The sequence below is a fragment of the Lissotriton helveticus genome, chromosome 2_1, assembly GCF_964261635.1.
Source record: "Lissotriton helveticus chromosome 2_1, aLisHel1.1, whole genome shotgun sequence".
NCBI lineage: Eukaryota > Metazoa > Chordata > Amphibia > Caudata > Salamandridae > Lissotriton > Lissotriton helveticus.
This window is the reverse complement of record NC_136059.1, coordinates 787,541,693-787,567,883: the sequence shown is the minus strand read 5'-3', so window position 1 is coordinate 787,567,883 and position 26,191 is coordinate 787,541,693. Positions and strand designations below refer to the sequence as shown.

At 43.6% G+C, this 26,191-nt stretch overlaps 1 protein-coding gene across 1 annotated transcript in view; it reads left to right on the top strand.

Annotated features, from left to right (window-relative positions):
- The first annotated feature begins 1,092 nt into the window (after positions 1-1,092).
- LOC144819505 (uncharacterized) overlaps positions 1,093-26,191 on the top strand; it is a 102,295-nt gene continuing 77,196 nt past the window's right edge. Inside the window, exon 1 of the mRNA XM_078677358.1 lies at positions 1,093-2,084. Within this exon, the coding sequence (XP_078533484.1) occupies positions 1,108-1,989 (882 nt within the window). The 5' untranslated portion in view covers positions 1,093-1,107 and the 3' untranslated portion in view covers positions 1,990-2,084. The remainder of the gene's footprint in view (positions 2,085-26,191) is intronic.

Genomic DNA, 26,191 nt, shown 5'->3' with positions numbered 1-26,191 from the left:
GCGGACGAACTCGCCCCTCTGAGGACCCTGCCCAGCAGACCCGGCAGCAGAAAAGCCCCATGGTTCACCGACGAACTCAAGAGCTCCAAGAAGAACTGCCGAGCCCTCGAGAAAGTATGGAGAAGGGAACCAACAATGGACAACATGACCACCCTCAAGCTCGCCACCCGGAAACACCACCAACTGATCCGCGCCACCAAGAAAAATGCATACAAGGACCGGCTGGACAACAACGCACACAACTGCAAGGAACTCTTCAACATCGTGAAAGAGCTCTCCAACCCCAACGCCGGAAACAACGACATCACCCCATCGCAAGACCTCTGCAACTCCCTCGCCTCCTACTTCCACAACAAGATCGCGGACATACACAACAGCTTCAGCATTCAACCATCGCACACAACGACCAAAGCAACGCCGCCCACCACCACCCTCCGCGCCTGGACTCCGATCAGCACCGAAGACACCGTCCGCACAATGAACTCCGTCCACTCCGGATCTCCGACCGACCCCTGCCCTCACCACGTCTTCAACAAGGCTGACGTTGTCATCGCACCCCACCTACGGGACATTATCAACACCTCCTTCGACACCGCCACCTTCCCTGAGAGCTGGAAGCACGCCGAACTCAGCGCTCTACTCAAGAAACCTACAGCGGACCCCACCGAACTCAAGAATTACCGTCCCATCTCGCTCCTCCCTTTCCCGGCCAAAGTCATCGAAAAGACCGTCAACAAACAGCTGGCCGCCTTCCTCGAGACAAATGGATCCCTCGACCCCTCACAGTCTGGCTTCCGAGCCAACCACAGCACCGAGACCGCCCTCATCGCTGCCACCGATGACATCCGAGCCCTGATGGACAACGGAGAAACAGCGGCCCTCATCCTCCTGGACCTCTCCGCGGCATTCAACACTGTCTGCCACCGCACCCTAGTGCAGCGCCTCGGCAACATCGGAATCCAGGAGAAGGCACTGGAATGGATCACCTCCTTCCTCGACGGAAGAACACAGAGAGTCCGCCTACCACCGTACAAGTCAGAGGCCACCGAAGTCATCTGCGGCGTCCCTCAAGGATCCTCGCTGAGTCCCACCCTCTTCAACGTCTACATGAGCCCCCTCGCGGCCATCGCACGCCAACACAACCTCAACATAATCTCCTACGCCGACGACACCCAGCTGATCCTCTCCCTGACCAACGACCCCGCCGCCGCCAGAGCCAACCTGCACGAAGGGATGAAAGATGTAGCCGAGTGGATGACGACCAGCCGCCTGAAACTGAACTCAGACAAGACGGAGGTCCTCATCCTGGGCTCCTCGCCCTCCGCCTGGGACGACTCCTGGTGGCCCCCCGCCCTGGGCACCGCACCCAAACCGACGGACCACGCACGCAACCTGGGCTTCATCCTGGACTCCTCCCTCTCCATGACCAGACAAGTCAACGCCGTCTCCTCGTCATGCTTCAACATCCTGCGCATGCTACGGAAGATCTTTTGGTGGATCCCCACCGAGACCAGGAAGACTGTCACCCAGGCCCTCGTCACCAGCCGACTGGACTACGGCAACGCCCTCTACGCCGGAACCACCACCAAGCTCCAGAAGAGACTCCAGCGGATCCAGAACGCCTCAGCCAGACTCATCCTCGACATCCCACGAAACAGCCACATCTCCGGACATCTGAGACACCTGCACTGGCTCCCCGTCAACAAAAGAATCACCTTCCGTCTCCTCACCCACGCACACAAAGCCCTACACGATCAAGGCCCGAGCTACCTCAACAACCGAATCAACTTCTACGCTCCCAAGCGCCACCTCAGATCAACCAGCCACGCCCTCCCCGCCGTCCCCCGCATCCGAAGAGCGACAACAGGAGGAAGGTCCTTCTCCTACCTGGCCGCCAAGACCTGGAACTCCCTCCCGACCGACCTGCGCCTGACCCAAGACCACCTCTCCTTCAGGAAGAAGCTCAAGACCTGGCTGTTCGAGCAGTAACGACACCCCCCCCCCCTAGCGCCTTGAGACCCTACGGGTGAGTAGTGCGCTCTATAAATGTCTTGATTGATTGATTGATTGATTGATTGATGTTTGTATTGAATTTTCAAAATATATAAAAAATTAATTTCACTCAACTAAAGATTGTGGGTGTATTTTATGTATACGCAATGAGTGTCTAGGAAATTTTCCTTTTCCTTTCAGGGTGTGCATTTGGCTAAAAACTACAGTTGAATAGTATTAATTACAAGTGGCTGATGGGTCTGGCAACCCCCGTATGATAAAGTTTTCCCTCAATAGTTGTTTTTTTTCTCCAAGGTTAGTCAAGGACCAATTTTTTCATATCATGTTGTACCCAGGTCCTGTGGCGATGATCGGGTTACCCCATTAATTTGTAATGGGCCTCAAACGTAAACCTTAAACCCAAAGCAAGACAGCATACAGGCTTCTGCTACTGCTTCTAGTGCTAGCGTGATGTAGAATAGCGATTGTCTGGATGGGAGTACTGGCGCCTAAGGTCTCAGAGTGGCTGAGAGATGTGAACTAGTGGACACTGGCAGAGGAGGTACACATGAAAGCGTGCCACAGAGGTGCAAGAAGCTGGAGGAGGATTTAAGGGCATTGTGGGAACTCTGCCATGACTTGCTAGTCGAGGAGCCTCAGGGGAGCCCACAATGTACATCTGGGGGACAATAGTACGAGCTCAGAAGGGGAAAGGCATTAGATGGTATTCATGAACGGGGGAACTACTATGTGATTGCTCATGATAAGTGTAATTGCCTGGATGGCAACCAATGTGTCTAAGTCTATATAGTCAATGAATTCTGATTTTGGATTGTACACCTGTATTGTATGTCACTTAAAACGTGCAAATAAAGTTAATAAAAAAAGATGGTTTAGTAGCAAGGAAGGAACATCTCCTGAGTTGTTGTTTGCTTAGCCATTTATTATAATCAATAGATGTAAAACTCCCCTTAAGTGTACATTGAGATTTTTTCATGTAGAATGTTTTAAAAGACAATTGTTTATACACTTCCTTTGCGATCAACAAAATAAATTAGCTTGCCTTTTTATAAATAAACTTTCTAGTAATTGCATAGCCAAAAAAAAAGTCATATACAAAAATAATAATTGTTTAACTTGGGGCCCATGACTCAACATTTAAGAAATGTACTTAGGGACTGATTATTGGCTGAGAGGGTTATTCCGTAATAAACGTGATAGATAGCCTGTTCGCCAAATTACAATTCCACTATATCCTATGAAACTTGTAATACGGCAGACAGGATATCCGTCACATTTGTGATGGTGTATCCCTCTGCCAAACTCCTAATCGCCCCTTAATTTATTTAATGATTCACAATTTTTTTTTATAAAAAAACAAGAAATCTTTAAATGGGAACGCCTTAAAGAACTTAAAAGAAAGCATATTTAAATATTTTTCTCAGGAATCGTTAAATCTAATGATGAGGAAGATGTTGATACCTTTAGGTCCTCCCCTAATGAGCAAGAAGATCAGTTGGAGACTGATATTTCTGATGATGATGAGGAAAGATCTTGCCATCTCCTTGCTAAAAAGAGAAAGTGTGTTGATGTAGAAGCTGGGGAAGTTACACCAACTAATTTAGATTCAGGTGCATGTCTTCTAAATGACACTTTTGTCTTTGAAGAAATCACACATACTCACTCATGAGAGAATGGAACCAACTCACAAAGCTGCGGCTTACATTCAGAATACACTGAGAACATCTTTTCCTAAGGAAGTTAGGAATAAACTTTGTGCTGAATGCCCTCATCCAGGTCTATCTGGCAAAGTTGCGTCTGCTCCAGATATTAATTCCAAGTTAGTTACATTTTTAGGTACATTCATTAAAGAACCTAAATAATGCATAGATAGATATTGGAGGGAATGCCAAGGCAATCTTTTAGAACTTTCAGGACCTCTTTAAAAATTTCTAGACTTAGTATTATCTGCCAGGATCAAGGTACTCCTGTTGAGCCTGACATATTAGTAGGCTGAACTCAACGAGCTTTCTGTTTCTATGGCAATGGAAATTGTTCTCTTTCAGCAGAACATCATAGATCAGTTCTTCTTAGAATTGGACCTAAATTATGTGAACTTGCGACTAAAGAAGCGGATTCCTCTGCTGAACATTTTATTTTCGGAAATCTTCTGTTAAAGAAGTGGTAAATACATTCACTTCTCTAGACAAAGCATAATCTGTCTCAAGAAAGGTTTTTCAGCCTTCCATTTTTGGCAGGACCGGCAGAGGAAGAAACCTCTCAGCCAGCTGTTTCTCTTACCAGTCTCCATGTCATTGCTCCCTCAGAAAAAGGAGCCAATGAAGTGACAATCAAAGAGGTACTCCATTCTTCCCTTCAAAAGGTCGTGGATTCAAAGGTCGCTGCCAAGGTGGAAACTACAGTAGAAATTAAACAAATGCTACCTTTCCAGGTAAGTTGCATGAATCCATACTTTTTAAGTTTACAAGGCAGAATTAAAATTATTTCATCAAAATTGGATTCTTCCAACTCTACTGGGTTTTCACTTAGATGTTTCCAACACTCCTATTCAAATACACACTCCGAGGAAAATGTACTTTTAATCTCAGAAGCAGGAGTTCATGGGTTAGGAAATAAATTCTTTAATTCAGAAACAGGCTATAACTCTTTGCAACCCACATCTCAATGGTTTTCTCATCATCATCTTTTTGGTAGACAAAAAGGGAGGAGGATTTAGACTGGTGATCAACCTAAAAAAACAATTCTTAGATCTTTTCCAGACATTTTAAGATGGAAGGTATACATCTTCTGAGAGACCTTTTTAAGAAATGGTGACTTGATGGTTCATCGAGATCTCAAGGGCACCTATCTAACAGTTCCCATTTTCCGTCCTCATCATCATTTTCTTCCATCCCAATAGTGTCATACAACTTACGGGTACTTCATTACTCCTTCTGGTCTATCCTGAGCTCCCTGGTGATTCACCAAGCTTCTGAAACCAATGTTAGAGTTTCTCAGGACTTGAGGAGTTTGTTAAATCATTTATTAGGACGACATTTTTATTAGGCCTCAGAGTCAGAACACTTTGCTCCTTCATCTCAGTCTCACTATGACATGTCTTAAAAATATTGGTTCTGTAATACGTTTACAAAAATCGGTTCTCCTTCCAACAAATCAGATACCAATTCTGGGGTTCTCCATAGATTCCATTTCATACTCCCTGTCCTTACCAATTCAAAAGATTAGGAATATCAAAAGAGATTTGCACAGTTCTCTCAAAAGACAGAATAACCCTTTGACGATTAATCAGATTGTGGCTTCTTGGCTTCTTCTATTAAGGCTATTTTTCAAGGACTTTTACACTATTGAGCACTTCAAAGAATAAAAATTCTCAATTTAAGGAAGTGTCTTTCTCATGTAGATCAAATTCGACTTACAACAGAGGTGAAACAAGAATTATAGTTGTGGCTCGATCATACGGATACCTGAAACTTAAGAGCCATTGTTGGGCTGGTTCCAGACCTTGTGATTGAATCACATTCTAGTCAGTTTGGCTGGGGTGCGAGGTGTGGAGTGATAACAACAGGAGGAAAATGGTTTCAAGAGGAATTATATCTTCATATCAACTGCCTTGAGCTATTAGCTGGCTCTTTTGCGATCGTTCCTTTTCTTCTCAAACCTCAAAATCCTTCAAAGAATGGACAATATTTCAGCAGTGTAATATATCAATCATTTAGGGGGAACAAAATCTTGTCTTCTTGCAGAGTGCGAAAGAGTTTTGGCATTATTGCCTCTGCCACAATATTTTTATTCAAGCAATTTATCTCCTAGGAAATGAGAACATTGTTGCAGGCTTGAATTCTGCCAAAAGCCAATACTATGAAGGGCGTATAACAAAGGCTAACAACAATAGCAGGGAAATCTTTGCTATTGTAAAAAGCTTTGTCTCACCATGTGCTGCTCAACCCCTACTGACCTCCTCGGAGAAATGGTGCGAAGAACTATCTGTGTTCTTTGTTGATAAGATCACCAAAATTCAGGATGATTTACTTACTGTATGTAACAGCTTTCCTTCTTCATTGGCTACCCCATCCCCCATGATGCCAGTCCATACGGAACAGTTTGCCAATTTCTCTCCAGGAGAAAAAACAGATATTGTTAAAATTCTTGCTACCTTACAATCAGGATCCCCTTCGGACACCTGTCCTGCCAGAGTGTTTGCGGGTCTTGCAGACACTGTTGGCTATGAGGTGACACACATTATTAACTGCTCTTTTCTTACTGCTACCGTTCCGGCCTGCTGGAAGCAAGCTAAACTGCTCCCACTCTTAAAAAAAAATGGTTTGGATCCCGCTGTCCCCGCTAACTTCCGACCCATATCACTGTTGCCGGCTCTGGCAAAAATATGCGAAAAAGTGGCCTTTACGCAGCTGGACAAATTTGTAGAAACTTCCCAGGCACTCCACCCAGCGCAATCAGGCTTCAGAGCGTCCTTCAGTATGGAGACTGCGTTAGTTGAAATATCCGAGGCTATTCGGGAATGTCTGGACGGAGGTGGCAGAGCGGCTCTGATTTTATTGGACCTCTCTGCCGCCTTCGATACGGTCCCTCACTCCCTTCTGCTCACAAGACTAGCGGCCATAGGCATAACAGGCTCCGCCCTTGACTGGCAGTCATCTTTTCTACATAATAGATCTCAACAAGTTTGGATGCCGCCCTTTGCTTCCCCTCCCAAAAAACTTACTACTGGTGTACCTCAGGGCTCTACCCTCAGCCCCCTGCTTTTTAATATATATCTGACCCCTCTCATATATCTGGCCGAACAGCTGGGAGCCAAAACTATGGCCTACGCTAACGACACACAACTTCTGTTCACTTGGCCAAAAAACAATTTGGATACGTCGGGAGCCCAGTCCTGCCTATCATCTGTCTTTCGTTGGCTAGCCCTCGCCCAACTAAAATGCAACGAAAGTAAATCAGAAATCCTGCTGTATGGCTCCTTTCCAGACAACTTCAGCGACTCTCTTTGGCCCGACGATCTGCCATGCCCCAAATCCATCGGCGGCCCTGCAAAAAACTTAGGAGTCTGGTTTAACAATGACCTCAGATTTGAGGACCATCTAAAAAAACTCACTGGGATTTGCTTCTCCACACTCAGAACATTACGCAGGTTCTTCCCTTTGCTCCCGAGAGGGGCCAAGGAGACTGTCATCCGCGCCCTCATACTATCCAGATTGGACTACGCGAATGGCCTCTTCTGTGGTTTACCGGCCTATTTGATTCATCGTCTCCAAGTTATCCAAAATGCCGCTGTGCGGCTTGTGTTTAACATACCCAAAAGCTCAAGTGCCCGTCAACCTCTCCGCACTCTTCACTGGCTTCCAGTCGCTCATAGGATTTTATTTAAAATCCTTGTCCTCGCATACCGTGCTGTCCATCAAACCGGCCCACTCTATCTGAGAAAAAGATTTTCACTGTATGTTCCTAACCGACCTCTTAGGTCAACTAATCTGTTTCAAATGACTGTACCAAAGTTTAAATACAGCAGGCTTGGTGGTCAATCCATCTCGGTCAGATCTGCTAGAGCCTGGAACACCCTTCCTCTACATTTGAGAACAGCCCAATCCATCACCGTGTTCAAGAAGGGACTGAAGACCCACCTTTTTAACATCATCGCATAGGGCTCTCACTCCTATTTTATTTATTTATTTATTTATATTCTTATATAGCTCCTTAATAAACCCCCAAAGGGGTATCTCCGCGCTTTGCCAGTCAGAATATAGCTCCAGATGATCTTATTCAAGGGATAGTACATCATACAGGGAACTTGCACACTGAAACCACTCTGCTTTGCCTTCCATCTCTCCCGCGCCAGGATACTATTTTCTTAGTAACAGAGCGCGCTATAAAAGCCTCTAATAATAATAATAATAATAATAATCTCAAAGATCCCAGTGACTAGATATTAAAATCATCTCTTTCTCTCCAGTTAATGAACTTTTGAGTTTCATTCAATATAAATCTTTTTACATCCCACCTGAATTACCGACTCCTGCTATTCTACATTTGGAGGCTGGACCCTCTAGTTCTGGTTACGGATGCTTTCCTTCAGGAATGGAAAGAGTTGAATTACACCTTCCTGCCATTTTCCATGATTCTTAGAGTAATTTTTCATACAAGGAGATAAAAAGCAGAGCTAATTCTAATATCGTCTTTGGAGAACTCAGAGCTGGTTTCTAACTTTGATGGAATTATCATGTCAATCTTCCAGATTCTCCTGATCTCCTTCTGGACCTCATTGTTTAATCTTCTAACATCGTGTTCATCTAATAGCTTGCAAACTTTCAGGAGATGATGGCAAGTGCCAGGACTTTCAAAACAAGCTCTTGACCTTATTGACAAAGCCTGTTCAGATTCCACTTATGGATCGGCATGGAACAGATGGTCAAGTTGGTGCATAGAAAGGAATCTGGATTCCATTTTAACAGGTGTAACTTTTATTGTAAATTTCTTGGCTTCTCTTGCTGCTGAAGCTGTTTCTTTTAGTACAATAAATTCTTATTGATCGGCCAAATCGACTGGACATTTACCTACAGTAGATCATCCTGTATGTGAACATCCTTTGAACTCCAAATTACTTAGAGGTTTTTGATTTACTTCTCCTCCTTGTCCTAAATATTCAACCCGTTGGGATGTCTGTATTGAACTGAAATGTATTCAGAGTTGGCCTAATAACAAATATTTGTCAAAGAAACAACTATCCGCCAAACTTTCTATTTTATTATGTTTAACCTATTGTAAAAGAGTTTCAGATATAAGAGCTTTGGATATAACAGGTAGGTACTTCACTCCTTAAGGAGTAACTTTTTTAATTTCAAGGAGAACTAAATCTGCAACCAAACAGATGCCTTTTCAAGCTGGTGACATAAATGATGTGTATGAATCTTAAACCACCGAGTTCAGATCTGTTGATGTTAAACAGCAGATAATTTCCTTTGTAAAATCTTAAGCGCCAGATTCCTGTCCAATTTCAGTGTGTTGTATCAGCTGGATTTTTCCTGAAGTAGGCATTGACACTTCTGTTTTTGGAGCTCATTCTATCAGAGGGGCTGTTGCTTCCAAATCATTTAATGTTGGAGCTCGCCTTGAGGATATAATTTGTTTAGCAGATTGGTCTTCTGTTTCAATGTTAAAAGAATTCTGCATTTAAAACAGTAAGTACTCCTGTTTCTTTGTCAGCAGGTCATCTTTGAAATTGCATAATCAGAAGCCTCGGGTCCTGACAGAGAATTAAATATTTTATACCATTTGTGAACAAGAATTTTCAATTCTATTAAGGACACGGAGGCGAAGATTAACCTGCCCAATTTTAAGATTTCTTGCAGTGATTGTGTTTGTAGTGCCTTATTTATATGAAGATTTACTGCTATTGTTTTTCTGCCTTCTTTTATTATTACATTTATAGCAGTATATTTGTTAGCACCTTTATTTCTTTAGTTTTAGATCAAAAGCAAGAACAAATAGATGTCCTTGGGTCCTTACAGCAAGAAAAGGAAGGCATTTCATATTCATAAGACTTTATATGAACATGTCTATGTTGATTAACCATCTTTTGTTGGAATCTTGGGATTTGTAGTTCTGTATTTCACATGGGTATTATAGCTTTTATAGTTTTTTCTTTATGGTTTTACTATAGTATTGTATGTAATAAGCAGTGACGAAGGGAATGCATTATCTTCGCCTCCGAGTCCTTAATAGAATTGAACATTTTTGTTCACAGATGCTATCACTTTTTCGATTGATTGGCAGTCTGAGTGGTCCTCTTCTTGCCTGCTGCCTCATTATGCTTTCCCAATGACATTTTAAATGGCGGTGCCGAATACTGAGCAACAAGACTATGGTGTGGTAGCTGTGGATGTCATGTTTCCTTGTCGTGCATCTGTATATTTCAGATTTTCTGACACGTCTTCATAATTTGGTGTCTCAAGGAGCATGCTCAATGCCTCGAGGCACACCGCCATGTTCTCATGTGCGATACCTGCCCTGTCGTCAGACACTGGCAAGGTAAACACGTTTGCTGGAGGGCGTGTCAAGATGATTTGTTGCCCTATGCTTCGGTCCTTTTTAAGTGCGAACAACGGTTTGCCAATATTTGGAATAGCATCTTCCACCAGGTGCCAATGGTTTCGAATGATTTTCTGTACTGGTTGCGTGTGAGGGCCGAATGTAGAAACACACACTATCCGTTCAGTTGGTAGTTTCTGCTTCTTCTCAAGTAGATGTTCTCTTGGGGTCCAGCGTGCTCTATTCATTGAATGTTTTACGAGTTTGCGCGGGTATCCTCTTTCTTGCAATTTGTTACATAAAATTCAGGTATGGCTAGAACTTTACTAAATAAAAAACTCATGCTGTCCCTATTTTTGCATACAGTTGCAGAGTGCCATTTCTTTCCCATCAAAATAAAGATACATGCCCTGGGAAGATCTAAAGAAACACAGGTACACCCAGGTGGAATTTAATGGTGTGTGAGTCAGAATGAGTTAAAGTAGATCATGTCTTCCTTACACCAACTATATATTTATTTGTATGTCCCACAGTGAAGGCCATCGTCCAGTCCACGTCCTGAGGAGAACCCAAAAATAAAGTCCGGGTTCGAAACGCATTGACCCTGTGCTGGAACAGGACCTAGGAAGGGTGTTACAGGACTATAATTTAGGACACAGTTCCCCTGTTTATTAACCCTTGTAATCAATTAAAATAGTTCCAGCATAGTCAAACAAGCAGACCTATATGAAAGAGTAAAACGGCCGTTTGTTTGTTTTCATGTTATTAGGACTGGTGCCCCATGAACTTAATCAGTAGAGGCATCCCTTCATTCCCCTTGTTATATGGTGTTTATATGAATGTTTTGCATTTATTTTTGTATAAAAAGTGTATTTGTACTATGGTGTTACATGTGAATGTCACTATTTGTGTATGGTTTATGTCTGGATATATTGAAATGGTTTTTGAAAAAATGAAATAAGTAAAAAAGTACTAAATGAAAAGTTTGCCCACTTAGGATTATTGGCTACGTGTGGTGAGAATATAATGTACTAATCCATCTGGCCATCTTGTTGTTGTTTATTAACTTTTGATTGAGAGCAGGTAGAAAAGTCATGTTTGGACTCCCATGAATTGTAATTTAAAATCCTCTTTAATAGTAAAGTTGGAATTTAGATTATAATTTAGAAAATGCCTCTTTTAGAAAAGTTGGAATTTCCCTGCCCTAATCCTGCTGAGGACTTCTAGGTGTTTCTATCATTCCAGCTCACCCATCAGGAATGAGTATAGGGCCCAGACAGTAAACAATAGGACTTGGGTGTAGCTGTGAGAGGGCCATCCTGCCAGGATGGAGGGGGTATTTTTTCCTTGTCCCACTTACATTTCAAAGGGCTGAATCCAGCACACTAACAAGGAAACTTGGCACCAGACCTTTGTAAACCTAGACCTTTTGGAGCCTGGGCAGGGGAAGAAAGGAGAAAGAAGAAACTTTCCATAAGCAGATGTGGTGCGGAGATAGATTAGAGGTTTCCCCCACTTCAAATGGTGGAATCAGGTATAAATACTGGACTTACTCAGCCAATCATATATACACTCCTGGGCCTGCGGACATTACAGAACAAGCATTGCCTTGTTCCCCAGAGGACTGCCTTGTTCTTCAGGTGACTGCCCTGTTGTAACCAGAGGACTGCTCTGCTGTTTGAGGCCTGCCTATTTCCCCTGAGGACTGCCCTGCTGCTTGAGTCCTGCCTTGTTCTTCAGAGGACTGCCCAGATGTTAGAGGCTTGCCCTGCTCTCTGAGAAGGAAAGCTCAACATCCCAGGTTAACCTGCGTGACTTCGAGGGTCATTTGGCTGACCTGTTCCGAGCTACAGGGACACAAGAAGCTCCAGAGGCCTGCGGTAACTGCCCAACTGAATTGGAGCAACTAGACCTGCCTAATCCCTGCTGGCCTCGGCTGGAGTGGGTTCCTGATTCCCAAGAGGTTCCTCCCTATGGCTGGCATCAGTTGAATTTTTCCTGTGAAATCCTGAAGTTTTGACTTGGTACTCCGGACATTGAGAAGGTACATTTTTCAGCAGGAATACCTTGGCCCCTGTATGTGGCTTGCACTCCATTCCAGTTGGGGTGAGTTTGTCCCAGTCAAGCCCTACCAGAAACTCACAGTTAGCGCTTTCTGCTTCTTGGTGCTATTTTTACATTAAAACTTTAAAATTGCTTATCTGTGGTTCTACTGATTGGATTTTTGTCATTTTTATCTCATTTTATTTATTAATTGTTTTTTAGTTTTCTAAATTGCTGTGGGATATGTCTGGCGTTGCATTTTAACTTTAATTCTGTTTGTGTGCTCCATAAATACTTAAGGCCTCATTTATGAGAAATGACGCATCGCTGCGTGAAAGCAGCGATGCGTCACTTCTCAGTGCGCACTCCTTGCGACATGATTGATGCGTCATATTTACAGTATGACGCATCATGTCGCATGGAGTTACAGATACGTCAGTATTTCTGACGTAGCTGTAAGCGCAAAAGTGACGCATTGCTGGAGTGTGTCACAAAAGTGACGCAACTCCAGCAATGCTTCCTTTCACATGGGGAAAGCCCCATGTGAAAGGGCTTGCGTCAGTCTTACGCCTGCTGTGAGGCAGGCGCAATATTTTGACGCAACAGCATCCTAAAAGTGACGCAGTGAAATCTCATACATTTCACTGCGTCACTATTACGAGGCTTTTTGCGGGTGAACGCCCCCTCTGCATACATTATACCTGACGCAGGTATAATGTAGCGCAGGGGTTTACAAAGTGACGCATCTGCTTAGATGCTTCACTTTGTAAATAGTGCGCATCAGGAGGCATGTTTTACACCGCCGATGCATCACAAAAAGTGACGCATCGGAAGCGCAAAACTCACGCAATGCCTCATAAATGAGGCCCTTAATATTTTGCCTCTAATTATTAGCAAATAAATGAATTCAGCAATACATTTGTGAATCCTTTCTGGTGCCACATTTTAAGCAGCAATGAAGACTACAGCTTGCTGCAGGTAGTCACATAAAGGTTGATCTGGAATCGGAGAAATTCTGTATTTTGTACACACCATAGGTTTCCAGCCTTGAGAAACTGTAGAGAGAAGCAAGCACTTAAAGAAATGTGACCATCTTCTATTAACATTAGGTAACACAACAGAGAAGTTATTGCTGAAGTCAGAAGCCCAAAGTCTTTCCCAGGGTAATGTATGGATGTATTTATTATGTTTGTGTATATCAGGTGGTGATTACACAAACAGATTTTACACACATTATGTTTCACTTTTTTGTAGGCACAGGGAAATGAAGTAAGTTCCACAGAATCACACATGGTTGAGTGACGTTCTGAGGCCAGTATTCAAACCTGGGTCGCAAGGTTCTAAAGGTGGCAGCTCTAGCATCTAGGTCACATCTGCTTCCCATACCAATCAACATGTGAAAATACGACACATACAAGGCATGCCTTTAACAAAATGGGAGGATTGTCACTCTAAAGAAGCATCAGTAGAATTCCTATGATTAACATGAAGAACATACTTATGGCAGTTCATTTAAAGATGTCAGACCTCAACAAACTATTCGCCCACTCGCTATAGTGAGTCTGATTTTATCAGGGCGAGCTCTATTTAGGGCCTATTCACTCTTTCTGGTGAGTTAACAAACAACAGGTATTCTGTTCACTCAAGAAATAAAGGAGCATTAAAGATGCCTTTAAATCTTGTTTTTATCTTGTCACATTTATTTTGTGTTCAGAGACAGAGATTATAAGTGTTTTTGCGGCCTGGGGGACATGAGGCGGCCCTCCGTGGAATAGAACTACTCGTCGCTGGAGCCCTTATGCGCAGGAGTGGGACTGCGCTGACCCCCTAGCCGGCTGGATCTTATAGGGCGCCTGAGATGGAACGGACCCACTTTTAGAATGATTCAAAGCTGATCCATGGAAACTTACACCGAACTAGCAGCGTTTTCCGGGGGCTCTACTACCCATTTCCCTGGTTGGACTCCTGCAACTGTATTTCGCTTAGCCCTGTTCATTTGACCTGCCCTCTTCTTCCTCCTGATTTATGGAGATCCTCCATCTACCCGTGTGCGCCCGTGTGGTCCGTCCTGTCCGCTACCCCTCCCCGCTCTACTCTTCTCCACTTTCCTGCTAATGACCTCTGCCCTCACCTGTCCTAGCCCCCACCCTGTTTATCTACGAATTTTCCCTCGTCAATTGAGAGCTAGCTATTTTGTTCTGCTGCCCGATGGAGCTACCTAGTTTAGCTATAGGGGGAGACAGGTCGGGGATTTCCCTCCTTGGACGTCACCTACCCAGTCGGTTTTTAGCCAGACTTCCTTGCATCTCTCCTGTCGTTTCTTCCCACATCCTCCCTCCATTTATTTTTATTATGTCTCTCCTTCCCCCTCTCTCTAAGTATTGAGACTGAACTATTTTGTCTGATGCCCTATGGAGCTACATGGCTTAGCTATAGGGAAGATGGACCGTGGATTCCCTCCTTGGTCGTCACCTACCCAGTCGGTCTTTAGACAGACTTCCTCTTGTCTCTCCTTGTTGTCTTTTCTCTCTTTCCTCCCTTTCCCACCTCCCCCGCCCCCTCCAATGCTTTTCTCTCTCCTTTCTCTCCTCTCCTAATGTATTGCCTATTATTTTTGATGTATTGTGTAATTGTTGATCTTGTCTGATACATTGTTGATCCTCATGTATAGTGCTCTAATACCTTTGGGTCTAGCCAACCTCACTTTCCCTCCTCCCCTCCCTTAGCCCTGTTCATTTGACCTGCCTTCTTCTTCCTCCTGATTTATGGTGATCCTCCATCTACCCGTGTGCGCCTGTGTGGCCCGTCCTGTCCGCTACCCCTCCCCCCTTTCCCCTCCCCCCCACTACTTTCTCGCTCCTCTCTCTCCTCCCCTAATGTATTGCTGACTGTTTGATATAATGTTTTCTTGTTTGATCTTTTCCTATATATTGTTGAACCACATTGTTGCACTTCCTTTCGTCTCTCCTGCAGTCTCCTACCGCATCCGCCCTCCTTTTATGTCTCTCCTTCCCTCCTCTCAATGTATTGAGACTGAACTATTTTGTCTGACGCCCGATGGAGCTACTTAGTTTAGCTATAGGAGAGATGGGCCGTGGATTCCCTCCTTGGTCGTCAACAAACTTCTTTTCGTCTTTCCTCATTGTCTCGTCCCTAGCTCATAACCCCTCTCCCCCGAATTCTCTCCCCTTGCCTGCTACTCTGCCTAACCCCTGTCCTTTGTGCCCTTTGACTAAGCACTCCGTCTCCCCTTGTTGGGGAAAGATCCAATATTTATACTCTGGAGTCTCAGCGAACCCGCTGAGTGAGTCCACTGCGCCAACGGAGCCACTCACACTTGAGGTATGGTATGGCACCCCTTGCCAAAGCACTCCCTCTCCCCTTTCTCTGGAAGGTTCCAGTATGTAGGTCTTGGAGTCTCAGAGACCTCTCTGAGAGAGTCCACTGCGCAAAGGGAGCCTCTCGCAACAGAGATAGGGAAGTGATACCACTTCCCCTGGGATCACAACTTACTGGACTTTGGACATTTGCCTTGACTCGTCTACCGGTTTGTGTACCAGTCACCCTTCCCCTCCTCTTCCCTTGCTGTGTCTCTCACCCTAACCTCCTCTTTCCCGCCTTCATTATCTGTCTACTTCCCCTGCTCCAACCCCCCCTCCCCTGAATCTCTCACCTTGCCTGCTTCTCGCCTTACGTATTTGTGCGTATTGTTTATCTCGACCTTACCAGTAACTATGTGGCCATGCTCTAAGAACTATGTAACCTTCGTTATGATGTAACCTGTAACTATGATCTGATGCACATGTAAAGCGCTCTGATACCTCCGGGTCTAGCCAGCGCTATATAAAACTCTTGAAAATAAAAAATAAGTCAGTTTACATCTATAGTTACTTTTCTTTCTCTGACTATAAAGTTCGAGGATTTTGTAAAATGAAGTGTCTGACAAAGGTGCTGCACAAAAGGTGTGAAATGAAAATCTGTAGGATGTAAATTTTAGTCTAACACACATTTAAATAGCTGTGTGGAAGCATTTAAAAATGCATTACAGTCGCTAGAAAAGTCCTTGTTTTGCAATTCTGTGTGATGGGAAAAATATTTTTAGAACACTTCACTTAGTGATGTGAAAATGATAAATATGTTTGTTGAAACTCAATTTCCACAGATTATTGTTTATAAACTATGTAGTTTTATTAGTAGAACTGCATGTTAGTGGGAATGTTTTTCGGCCATTTCAATGTAAAATGTGCTGTTTATAAATAACAGTGCACTACCACCTCATGCTTTAGTAATATATTTATTAAAAGTGAGTTTTTAAAGATAAACATTCCTGCCCCTGCCCTGATGGCAATGCTATTAGTGAATTAAGAGGCAATTCAGGGTTCATGTGTACCCTACATGTGGGCTAGACTCCTATTATGCATGGAGCAAATGTTTAGTCAATTAAATAAAACCAAATAGGTTTTTTCGTACAGAAGGAATGCTCAACTCACATATTGGAAGATGCTCTCATGTGTGATAATGATGAAAAAGGTAGCTCTGCAAAATAAAATATTTGCCTAGGATGACAGAATGAGACCAGTTTATTGGCCAAGTATATTACAGTTAGGTGGAGAAGATTATTCAAGTTACTAGACCTGCAGGTCTAGTAACATTTATATGATTTTTCGAGGCTTTGATGTGGGAGTAAATCACATTCTACAAATACGCATGCCTACGTAGTTAAAAGGAGAATCAAAATCATGCAAAAGGACCACAATATAGAGAATATTCCCAATAAGTAACTTTATAATATTAAAGCAGTGTGGAATTTCATAATATTTTTCATGTGCCAATGTGGTTTACATAGGAATGCAGTGCTACAATGGCCTTCAGCACTGATATGACATAAAACATATTTTTGCCAGCGCTGCGAAGCCCCAATGCCAAAGAAAGTCAAACTTTAAAAGGTGCCCCAAGGAGCAAGAATACAGATAAATAGATGCCTGAGCACAGCAAAAGAGAGGGTGGACATGGGTATAAAAGTGTAATAAAATGAAGATCCATCAAACCATTTAGTACCAGAGCACAGACTCTAAGAGGTCAAAAAATAAAAAAGCTGCGATTTCAGAGATGGAGTCTCTGTATTCTAAGTCGTCCTCATCTACAGAGGATGGGGTGAGCCACCCAGGGAGGAAATTGGCAAAGCCAATAGGTTTTGCCTCTAAAAGCGCTACTGGCTTTGTCAATGACTTTTAGTCACTTTGTGTGCAGCATGCCTGAAAGTTAGAAAAAAAAGATCTATTGCACAACCTGCACTGGTCACACCAGACTGTTTTTTTCTGGAAAATTGGGATGGGGTGGACAGGAGGGAGTGGGAGGGACAGGCAAAGCAACACCTCAGGTGGCAGACATTGATGGGAAAAAAAATATATATAAACATCGTGAACAAGGCGGCATCTGGCAGCCGTAACGCGTGGATGTTAACTCTCTCTAAGTTTGAATAAACCGCAGTGATTGAACCACAGGAGTGCCGATGTCCTCTTTCTAAATCAAGGTGAAACTGTTCATATATACATATGTCTGCACTTAAGCATCTGACCTTGCCTAGACAAGCTTCAACAGCTGTTCAGAACTAACTTAGAGGTCACTTAATTTTTCTCACTTCCTTGTTAGTTTGCTCATCGGGTTGTTTATTTCTGCTTACACTGTACGTCTGTATTATCATTGTTCCAGGCTGAATGGAGGCGGGTAGGTCGCACGGCAGTGTCCTGAGCGCCTAACAAGGATCCCGCAGTTTGCCCGGGACCCTCCTACGTGCCTAAGGAGCATTACTCTGCTCATCTTGGGGTGGAACTTCTGGCCTGTAACCATTCAGGTGCAGGCTCTTGAACTTTGAACAGTCATCCTTTATTAGAAGGGGCACCAAGGGCCCGATGTAGGTAGGCATTTACCGGTCGGTAACGGCCGAATTCGGCCGTTACCGACCGGTAAATGCCTATTCCAATATAGGGGGCATGTATTTACAGATTCTGTATTTTTACCGAATCTGTATTTACCGAATCGGTAAAATTACCGAATTGGTAAATACAGACTCGGTAAAAATACCGAATCTGTAAATGCAGATGTAGGTGGCGCTTTAAACAGTGCCACAGGCCCCTAAGAATTCGTTATTTACCATGTAATACTATTGCATGGTAAATAACGAATTCAGGTGTACATGCACATCTGTGCATGTACACCTGTGCAATGTGACACACAGGCATGCCTTAGGGCATGTATGTGTGCCACATGGCACACAAGCCTGACATTGGGGTGCTACAGGGTGTCAAAGTGACACCCCATTCCCCCTGGCAGGATTCGATATTTACCGATTCGGTAATTACCGAATCGGTATTTGCCATTGATTCCTATGGGCTTCAAGGCCCATAGGAATCAATGGCAAATACTGATTCGGTATTTACCGAATCGGTAAATACCGAATCTTACAGATTCGGTAATTGAAAAAGAAAAATTATCTACATCTGCCTACTTCCAATTTACCTACTCTTAAATACTGAATCGGTATGATTCGGTATTTAAGAGTAGGTAAATCGAGATTACCTACATCGGGCCCCAAGTCACTATTTTCTGGTCCTGACGAAGTGCTGCCTGACCCTTGGGCTTACCAGGCATGAAACATGTTGACCACACCTTGTTAATAGCCATCCTGGTACTTGAAGCTCACACGATGGCACTACTGTTTTTTCTTAGTTCTGGTACCTTTCTCCTATAAATAATTGTCTTAAGGATACCAGAGCCTATTTTAGACACCACTCACTTTTTTCACTTCTTCCACTCTCATTCAGCCCTCTATCATGCATTCACCTAAAGGCATCTTCAGATCAAAAGATCTCTGACAAAGAGCCCCCAGGCCTGTCAGGAACTGCGATGCCAGCCAGACGAGGAGCACCCAATGATGAAGCATGACACATTAACAGGTGTGAGAGGGCATCACGATCTGATCTTCAAGTCTCCCTGCGGCAGGAGTATCAGCCATGCGGTTCAATCCCTTCTGACCACCAGGCCTATGAGGAACTACCCCGACCTTGATAATCACTGTATTATAATTGCCACAGTGTTGCTCTTCATTTCTTTGTTGACCATATTTAGCACGATGTCCCTTTTAGTTCTGCTAGGGTGGCATACTAAGTGCATATAAGACCCACAAACCAGTCACTAAGGGAAGAAGCAGGCCGAGAGCATCAGTTTGTGCCCTGACATCTTCCTTGCTAGCCAGCAAGTAAACAGACAAATACATTTCATTTGTTCCTGAGCAAACTGCAGTGTTGTGTTTGTTTCTTTCATTGCTCCTGGGAGGGTGCTTAAGTATTTATATACCTAACAAAATGGTGTCAGGAGTGGGATGGCATAAAATGTCATACACAGGTGAGTGAAAACCTTGCCGCCAGGGCCTTTCAACATTTAGAATATAGCTAGAGGTAAAATAGGGGAATGAGGTGTACCTAAACTTATAAGCTGCCAGTGAAATAGGGGACTGAAAAGTAACTAAGTTACTTGTTGTCAGTATTATTAAACTGACAGTGGCTGATACCTTTGCGGCAATCCTAAATCCACGCAGAAGAGCCTGTGCCAAAAGGGGATTTGTTGGCAGGTGTAATGCTACAGGCATTATATATTGTGAGATCATGTATTGACCATTGACTCCATGTTGCTTTAATTACATTTGTAAACACAGTTTCATCTTGTGCCTGTCTGACCCTGCCTTTCAGCTGCAAACGCAGACAGGCTCCAGGTTACATGTGCTCACAGAATTGTTTATGTTTTTCACTTCACCGAACGAGAGAGATAAGCTGCGAGAACAGACAGTGTGCGAGGCGTACAATGTCCAAGGATGACAAAGTGAAGAACCCTGCCTCAGCTTTTATCGGAGTCTGGCCAGCTCCATTGTGTCACCTCGACGCAGAGAGTGTAGCTAGCCCCTACGGTGCAGAAGAAGGGAGGGGGAGCTTCTAGAAGTCTCTCTCTGTGTAAGCCAAGAGTATAAAGATGGAGACCTCTTGGGGCTTTGACAGGAACTTTTCCAGGAGTGGACGCACTGCCTGGAGCCCTTTCCCAGCTGAGAGCTCCTGCTGAGACTGTCAACGGGTTCCCCCGTCATGCTGGCCGGATGATGCAAGACAGACAGCTGGTGAAGTATTCCATGTTTTAATTACTCATTTTCATGTACATGCAGTCATCTTTCTATGCATTTATTCTTGTGTATATATGTTCACTATATGCATTTATTTTACTTGATCATTATTGCCATTTGATATATGGGAAGCTGCAGGCAATAGTTCCCTGTTTTGGCACATGAGTGTTGGGCTTTTGTTTATGTTGTATTTTGGTACTCTAAAGTGTGTAGTCCTATTTTGAAGAGCGTTCATATTGTGTCCTGGTATTTTGAAGACTTGCTAAGGTGTTCTGAAAAGAAAAGCAAGACATTTTGGCGTCACTTGCAGGATTCAAAGTGAAAGAGCCAGAATATTTGGCAGAAAAACAAAAAATGGATAAAGTAGGTACCTGGATACCAAAGGAAAAACCAGGATGAGAATTAGTTCCATATGTTCAACTTGCTCATGAGTGGTCGCATTGTGCTGGGTAGAGTGGGGATTGGAGTGCATGTATGTCTGATGTGCAGCCAGAAGATGTATTCATTTGCTTGCAAAAAGTGGCAATTGAAAAAGGGAAAGAGTTTTGTACATTGGGTTGAAGGGGCTGGATCCTCTTAAATATTTATAGAGAAATGCATGAAAAAATTATTCAGTTAGAAAAGGAGCCTGAAGCTTTGGAAAAACAGCTAGTGGAAGCTAAGAATACTTCTGTAATGCTGCATGTCAGAGTAAATTATTGCAAGATAGGTTGGAAACTTATCAGCTTGTGGGTGAAAGGGCAGTGGTTCGTGTAGCACAATATAAATGAAAAAAGCAAAAGGGTTAACAAAAGGAAGGTGCATTTGGCTATTGCTAAGGTTGGTTTAGATTGGAATCCAGAGGAGTGGGATGGTAACATATGGTATTCATCAGAATTGTCATCAGATTCTGGGCGAGAGTGTGTTCAGGATATTAGTCAGAATGAGACGGTGGGTCAGAAAATCATCCAAGTACAACCAATATACTGGTGAAAGTTACAGTAACATCCATAAAATCCACAGGGGCTTGTGCTGAACTCCTTGGAGAATTTCACACAGCAGATTAGTGATATTTTAGACAGATTCTGTCAGAGATCAGGTGAAACATCAATTGCATGGAAGGTGTGCTTGTTTGATTTAGGGGGACAGGGAGTGCATTTAGATAATGGGGATTCTGCGAAGTTTTTTATACAAAGCAATAATCCTGCTGTGCAAGATGAGCTTGGGCATTTTCAGGGAAATGCGCAGACCACTTTACTGCAGTTAGCGGCAGATGGATGTTTACACAAATACCCAACTGAGTCAGACAAGTCAGGAAAGTGATAAGCCCTGGTGTACACTGAGGGAAGAGAATGAAAGCGAATGTAATGAAGATTGCAATTCTAATGGGTACCCCTCATGATTTGATTAATGGATTGCTAAATACATCAGAGCAAAATAAGATCATTTGTTTAGCTCAACCAGCCTACAAACATGTTATAATGATGTTGCTGATGAATCAAACAGGCAATCCCTTGCCTCAGATGCTAGGGGCAGTACTTGAATTGGGTGAGTGGAACAAGACTGAGAGGTCCTTCTGATCTGAAACTTATACTGATAATAGAGCGCCTAGGAGAGAAATGTTTATGGCATTGTTGAAAGACGGAGTGTTGAGGGAATAAATTGATGGCATTGATACCAACAGTGTGTGGGAGATATATCGGAGGTGACTGCTGGATAGAAAGGAAGAGAGTAGAAAGGTCAATAAGAAGGTTAATAATCTGGTTAATCAGAAACAGGTGGAGTCAGAGGTAAAGGGGTAAAGAGTGCAGAAGGACAGAGAGAGAGCCCTGTCTGATGGGAGGGAAGGATATGAGTTATGACTGGGCAGATGAGGACAGGAGCAGCAGTGGGGGTAGAGACAAGGAGTTTCCTGAAGATTATCAGAGAGTTAATCCCGATTTGACATGGAAGAAAGTGCTCAGGGCCCAATTTAGATTAGGGAAGTAACCAAGCTCCGATGCAGGGGTGAGCTCGCAATGATAACAGACCCCATGTTAGAGTTGAGATTTAGTAGAAGAATGGGAACATCCAAAATGTGCGAGCCCTAGTGGACACTGGAGCGGAGGCCTCTTTAATACATGGAAATCAAAACATTTGCAAAGGACAGTATTTTATCAATTACAGGTTTGGGTAGAAAAGAAACACAAGCAGCACAAACTACAGTCTATATGAGAATTGGGAGTCTCCCATAAAGAGAATACACTGTTTTGATAGTGCCCATTCTTGAGTACATCATTGTAAATGACATTTTACAAGGCATGACTTTGCATTTAGAGGAGGGATGTTATCAGTTTGCATCAAAAAGGTACATCTCAATTGCCACCACGAGAGTGGGTTATTTAAAGATTCCTCCAGTGAAGATGCCCCAAGTCACTAAGATAACTATATGAAACGGTACATAATTCCAGGAGGGTATGAGGAGATCAGTGAAACCATACAAGACTTGATAGAGGCAGGGGTGGTCACTACCGCCTGGAATAACCCTGTGTGGCCCGTGCGCAAAATTGACAATAGTTGGCGAATGACAGTTGATTATTGTGAGTTGAACAAGCATACTCAGTTATTCTCAGGGTGCAGCTTTGCCATTACATTGATGATGTAAAGATACAGGGAGAGACACAAGAACAGGTGCAGATCCAACTGGATAGGATTATGGAGTAAAGGGTGGGAGATAAATCCCGCAAACGTACAGGGACCCTCTCAAAATGTGAGATTTGTGGGTATCCAATGGCATCAATGACACAGAGAGGTGGTGCCCCAAGTGAAATGAAAGATTGAAGAATTTGCTGTGCCACTAATTAGGAAGGAAGCTCAGAGGATCATTGGATTGTTTGGTTTTTAGAGACAGCATATCCCTCACTTAAGTCACATTTTGGTCCTTTTGTACAAGGTTACGTGAAAGAAATATTAGTTTGAGTGGGGAGAGCAGCAACAGAATGCATTTGAAGCAGCACAGGAGGCTATACAGCATGCCTTCGGTTTGTGGCAGTCCGAGAGGGGAATGTTGAGCTAAATGCGACAGTGCAAGGGCAGTATGCTGATTAGAGTTTGTGGCAGAAGCATGGAAAGAAGAGGGTGCCTTTAGGATTTTGCGCAAATAAATTACCAGATGCTGGAAAGCAGTACACTTCATTTGAAAAGCAGTTGCTTCTATGTTATTGGGCCTTGGAGGACACTGAGCACTGAAAATCCAATAATGCAATTGGTGATGAGTTACCCAAGAATCATAGAATAGGGCATGCGCAGAAAGCCAGCATAATCAAGTGGTAGTGGCAGATAAATGACAGGCCATAAGTCGGTCCCAAAGGTACATCAGTGTTGCATGAGCAGGTGGCACAGGCCCCAGCGGAAGAATCAGAGGCGTTACAGAGTATGCCTGTGATGCAGGAGTACCATATGAAGTGGGGTGAGCCGTTTGCAGCATTGTCTTCAGAAGACAAGAGACATGTATGGTTTACTGATGGCTCAGCCTGGTATGTGGGGGCTAAGAGGCATTGGAAAGCAGTGTCATACAATCCTGTGACCAAGAAAGTGTTAACTAATACCGGAGAGGGAAAAAGTAGCCATTTTACAGTACTGTAAACTGTGTATCAGGCTTTGAAACATGAATTACCTGGAAAGTGCTTCATTTACACAGACTAATGGTGTACCGCTAATGGGTTAGCCACCTGGCTTCTCACATGGCATGCCCATAACTAGATGATACATTCAAAAGAGGTGTGGGGTAAGGAGTTGTGGCATGAGATCTGGAAAATGCTACCACAAAGCACAGGTACTTTATATCACATAGACACTCACTGCCCAACATACTCACTAGAATGGTAAAATAATTCCTTTGCAGATCCAAAAGCAAAATATTGGAGGTAGAGGTGGTGATACAAGATTCTGATTTGTGGGAATGGCTAAGTGGACACACCAAAAATGTGTACACCTGAGAGAGAAAGCCACCAACAGCTGGGCAAAGAATAGAGGAATTCACATTCCCCTAGATTTGATCAAGACTGCAATTATGCAATATCCTATTTGTCAGCATACACAACACAGACCAGTCCCACAGGTGATGAGAGGACAGCTAGGTAGGGGAAAGCTGCCAGGACAGATATAGCAAATCGACTACATTGGGCCAATTAGTCAGGGTTGTCCATATGCATGTACAGTAGTGGATACTTAATCTGGCTATTTGATAGTCTATCCATGTAATGGTGCCACTCAGCAGAATACTTTGAAAACATTTGATCTACTTGTTTTGTGTTATTGTATTCCATTGCAGATCCAAAGTGACCATGCTTCTCAATTCAAAGGCAAATTCGTGCACAGCACACATAGACTGAATATAGCATATTCCTTACTACCCGCAGGCTGCAGGCCTCATCGAGAGGATAAATGGATTGTTGAAAGCTCAGTGGAAAAAATTGTCGGATGGATCATTAAAAGATTGGAAAGTTACTTGCATGATGCATTGTTAATTTTGAACAACAGGTCTTTGACAAAAACAGAAACTCCATTAATGTGAATGTTGGCACAAACTTTGCAGATTCAGCCTCACATGGCCACTAACACTATCCTGTACTGGGAGCCTGCTCCGGGAGCCTGGGCAGCATATCGGGCCACCCCAGAGGCTGCAGGTCTTGATTTACTTACTTTGCAGATGCACAGACTGAAATCCAGAGATATCGCTTTCATTGAAACCGGGGTTGGAATTCAGATTATCCCGAGGCATTTTGGATTGATTGCCGTTCACTCCGGGCTTGCCTTGAAAGGCATCCAAGTTTTGAGAGGGGTAATAGACTCTGATTACCAAGGAGAGATAAAGGTGATACTGTTGAACAGTGGAGACACTGATTTAGTAGTGGAACCCGGAAATCGAGTTTCTTACATTATTATCGTGCCAGTTTATGGAGGAATTGTTACGAAGGGGTCTGCCCCAGCCCTTCTTACTGTAAGAGGACAGTGAGGGTTCAGCTCCACTGATAAGAACCCAGGAGCCAAAGTATGGATTGAATCACCCAACAACCTCTCTCCCCCAAGCCTGCTGAAATCATAGCTACAGGAAAAGACAACATCCTAGTTGTAATGAGACCTGAAGAGGAGAAATGGGAACACGTGCCTGCTGATATATGCTATTTGAGAGATTGAATAATACTTGTTTGTTTTTCTAGATCCCAGCATGTCGTGTGTATGTCATGATAGCGGATTTTGGACTGTGTTGGGGCATGTCTGGAGAGGACTGGGAGGGTTCAGGGATACCCACAGCCCAGGGGGCTCAAACGCCAGTATCAAGAGACAACATTATTACAGCAGCCGGAGAACAAGTGGACTTATTTGGCACAAAATGTACTCAACAAATCCACCTTCTGTATGCGGAACATTAAGAGCACCTTTGATGTTATCTCCACATGTCTGGTTACTGTCCCTACTCCTGTAGCTGTTTTCTTACAAATCTTTAATGCAACCAATGCTGATGAGATGGTGGAGAAGAGTGAAAATCTGTCGAAAAATATGACTTGTATCATAACATTCAATATCTCTGCTGGTGACACCTGTTTCAACCTTACATGTGATCCTGCTAAAATAGGTAAGTGCCAGCAGCTAAAGTGTGATGGTTCTATAAGTAACATCTCGAAAGAGCAACATACCTCGTGTAAGTTATGGACCAATAGTATGTGTACCATTGTAAATAACAATATGTCATGCAAACACCTAGGGACCTATTACGATGTCGGGCAGACGTAACCGCCTCAGAAACGGGACCGACCGATCTCCGGTTGGCTGTCCCGACCGCCTCATCACTGTTCGGTTGCATACTCCCATTCCTCTATGGGAGCTAGTGCTACGGCCTTAAACATGCCGTAACACAAGCTGCCATAGAGAAATGAGGGTCTGTGTTCATACCTACACCTC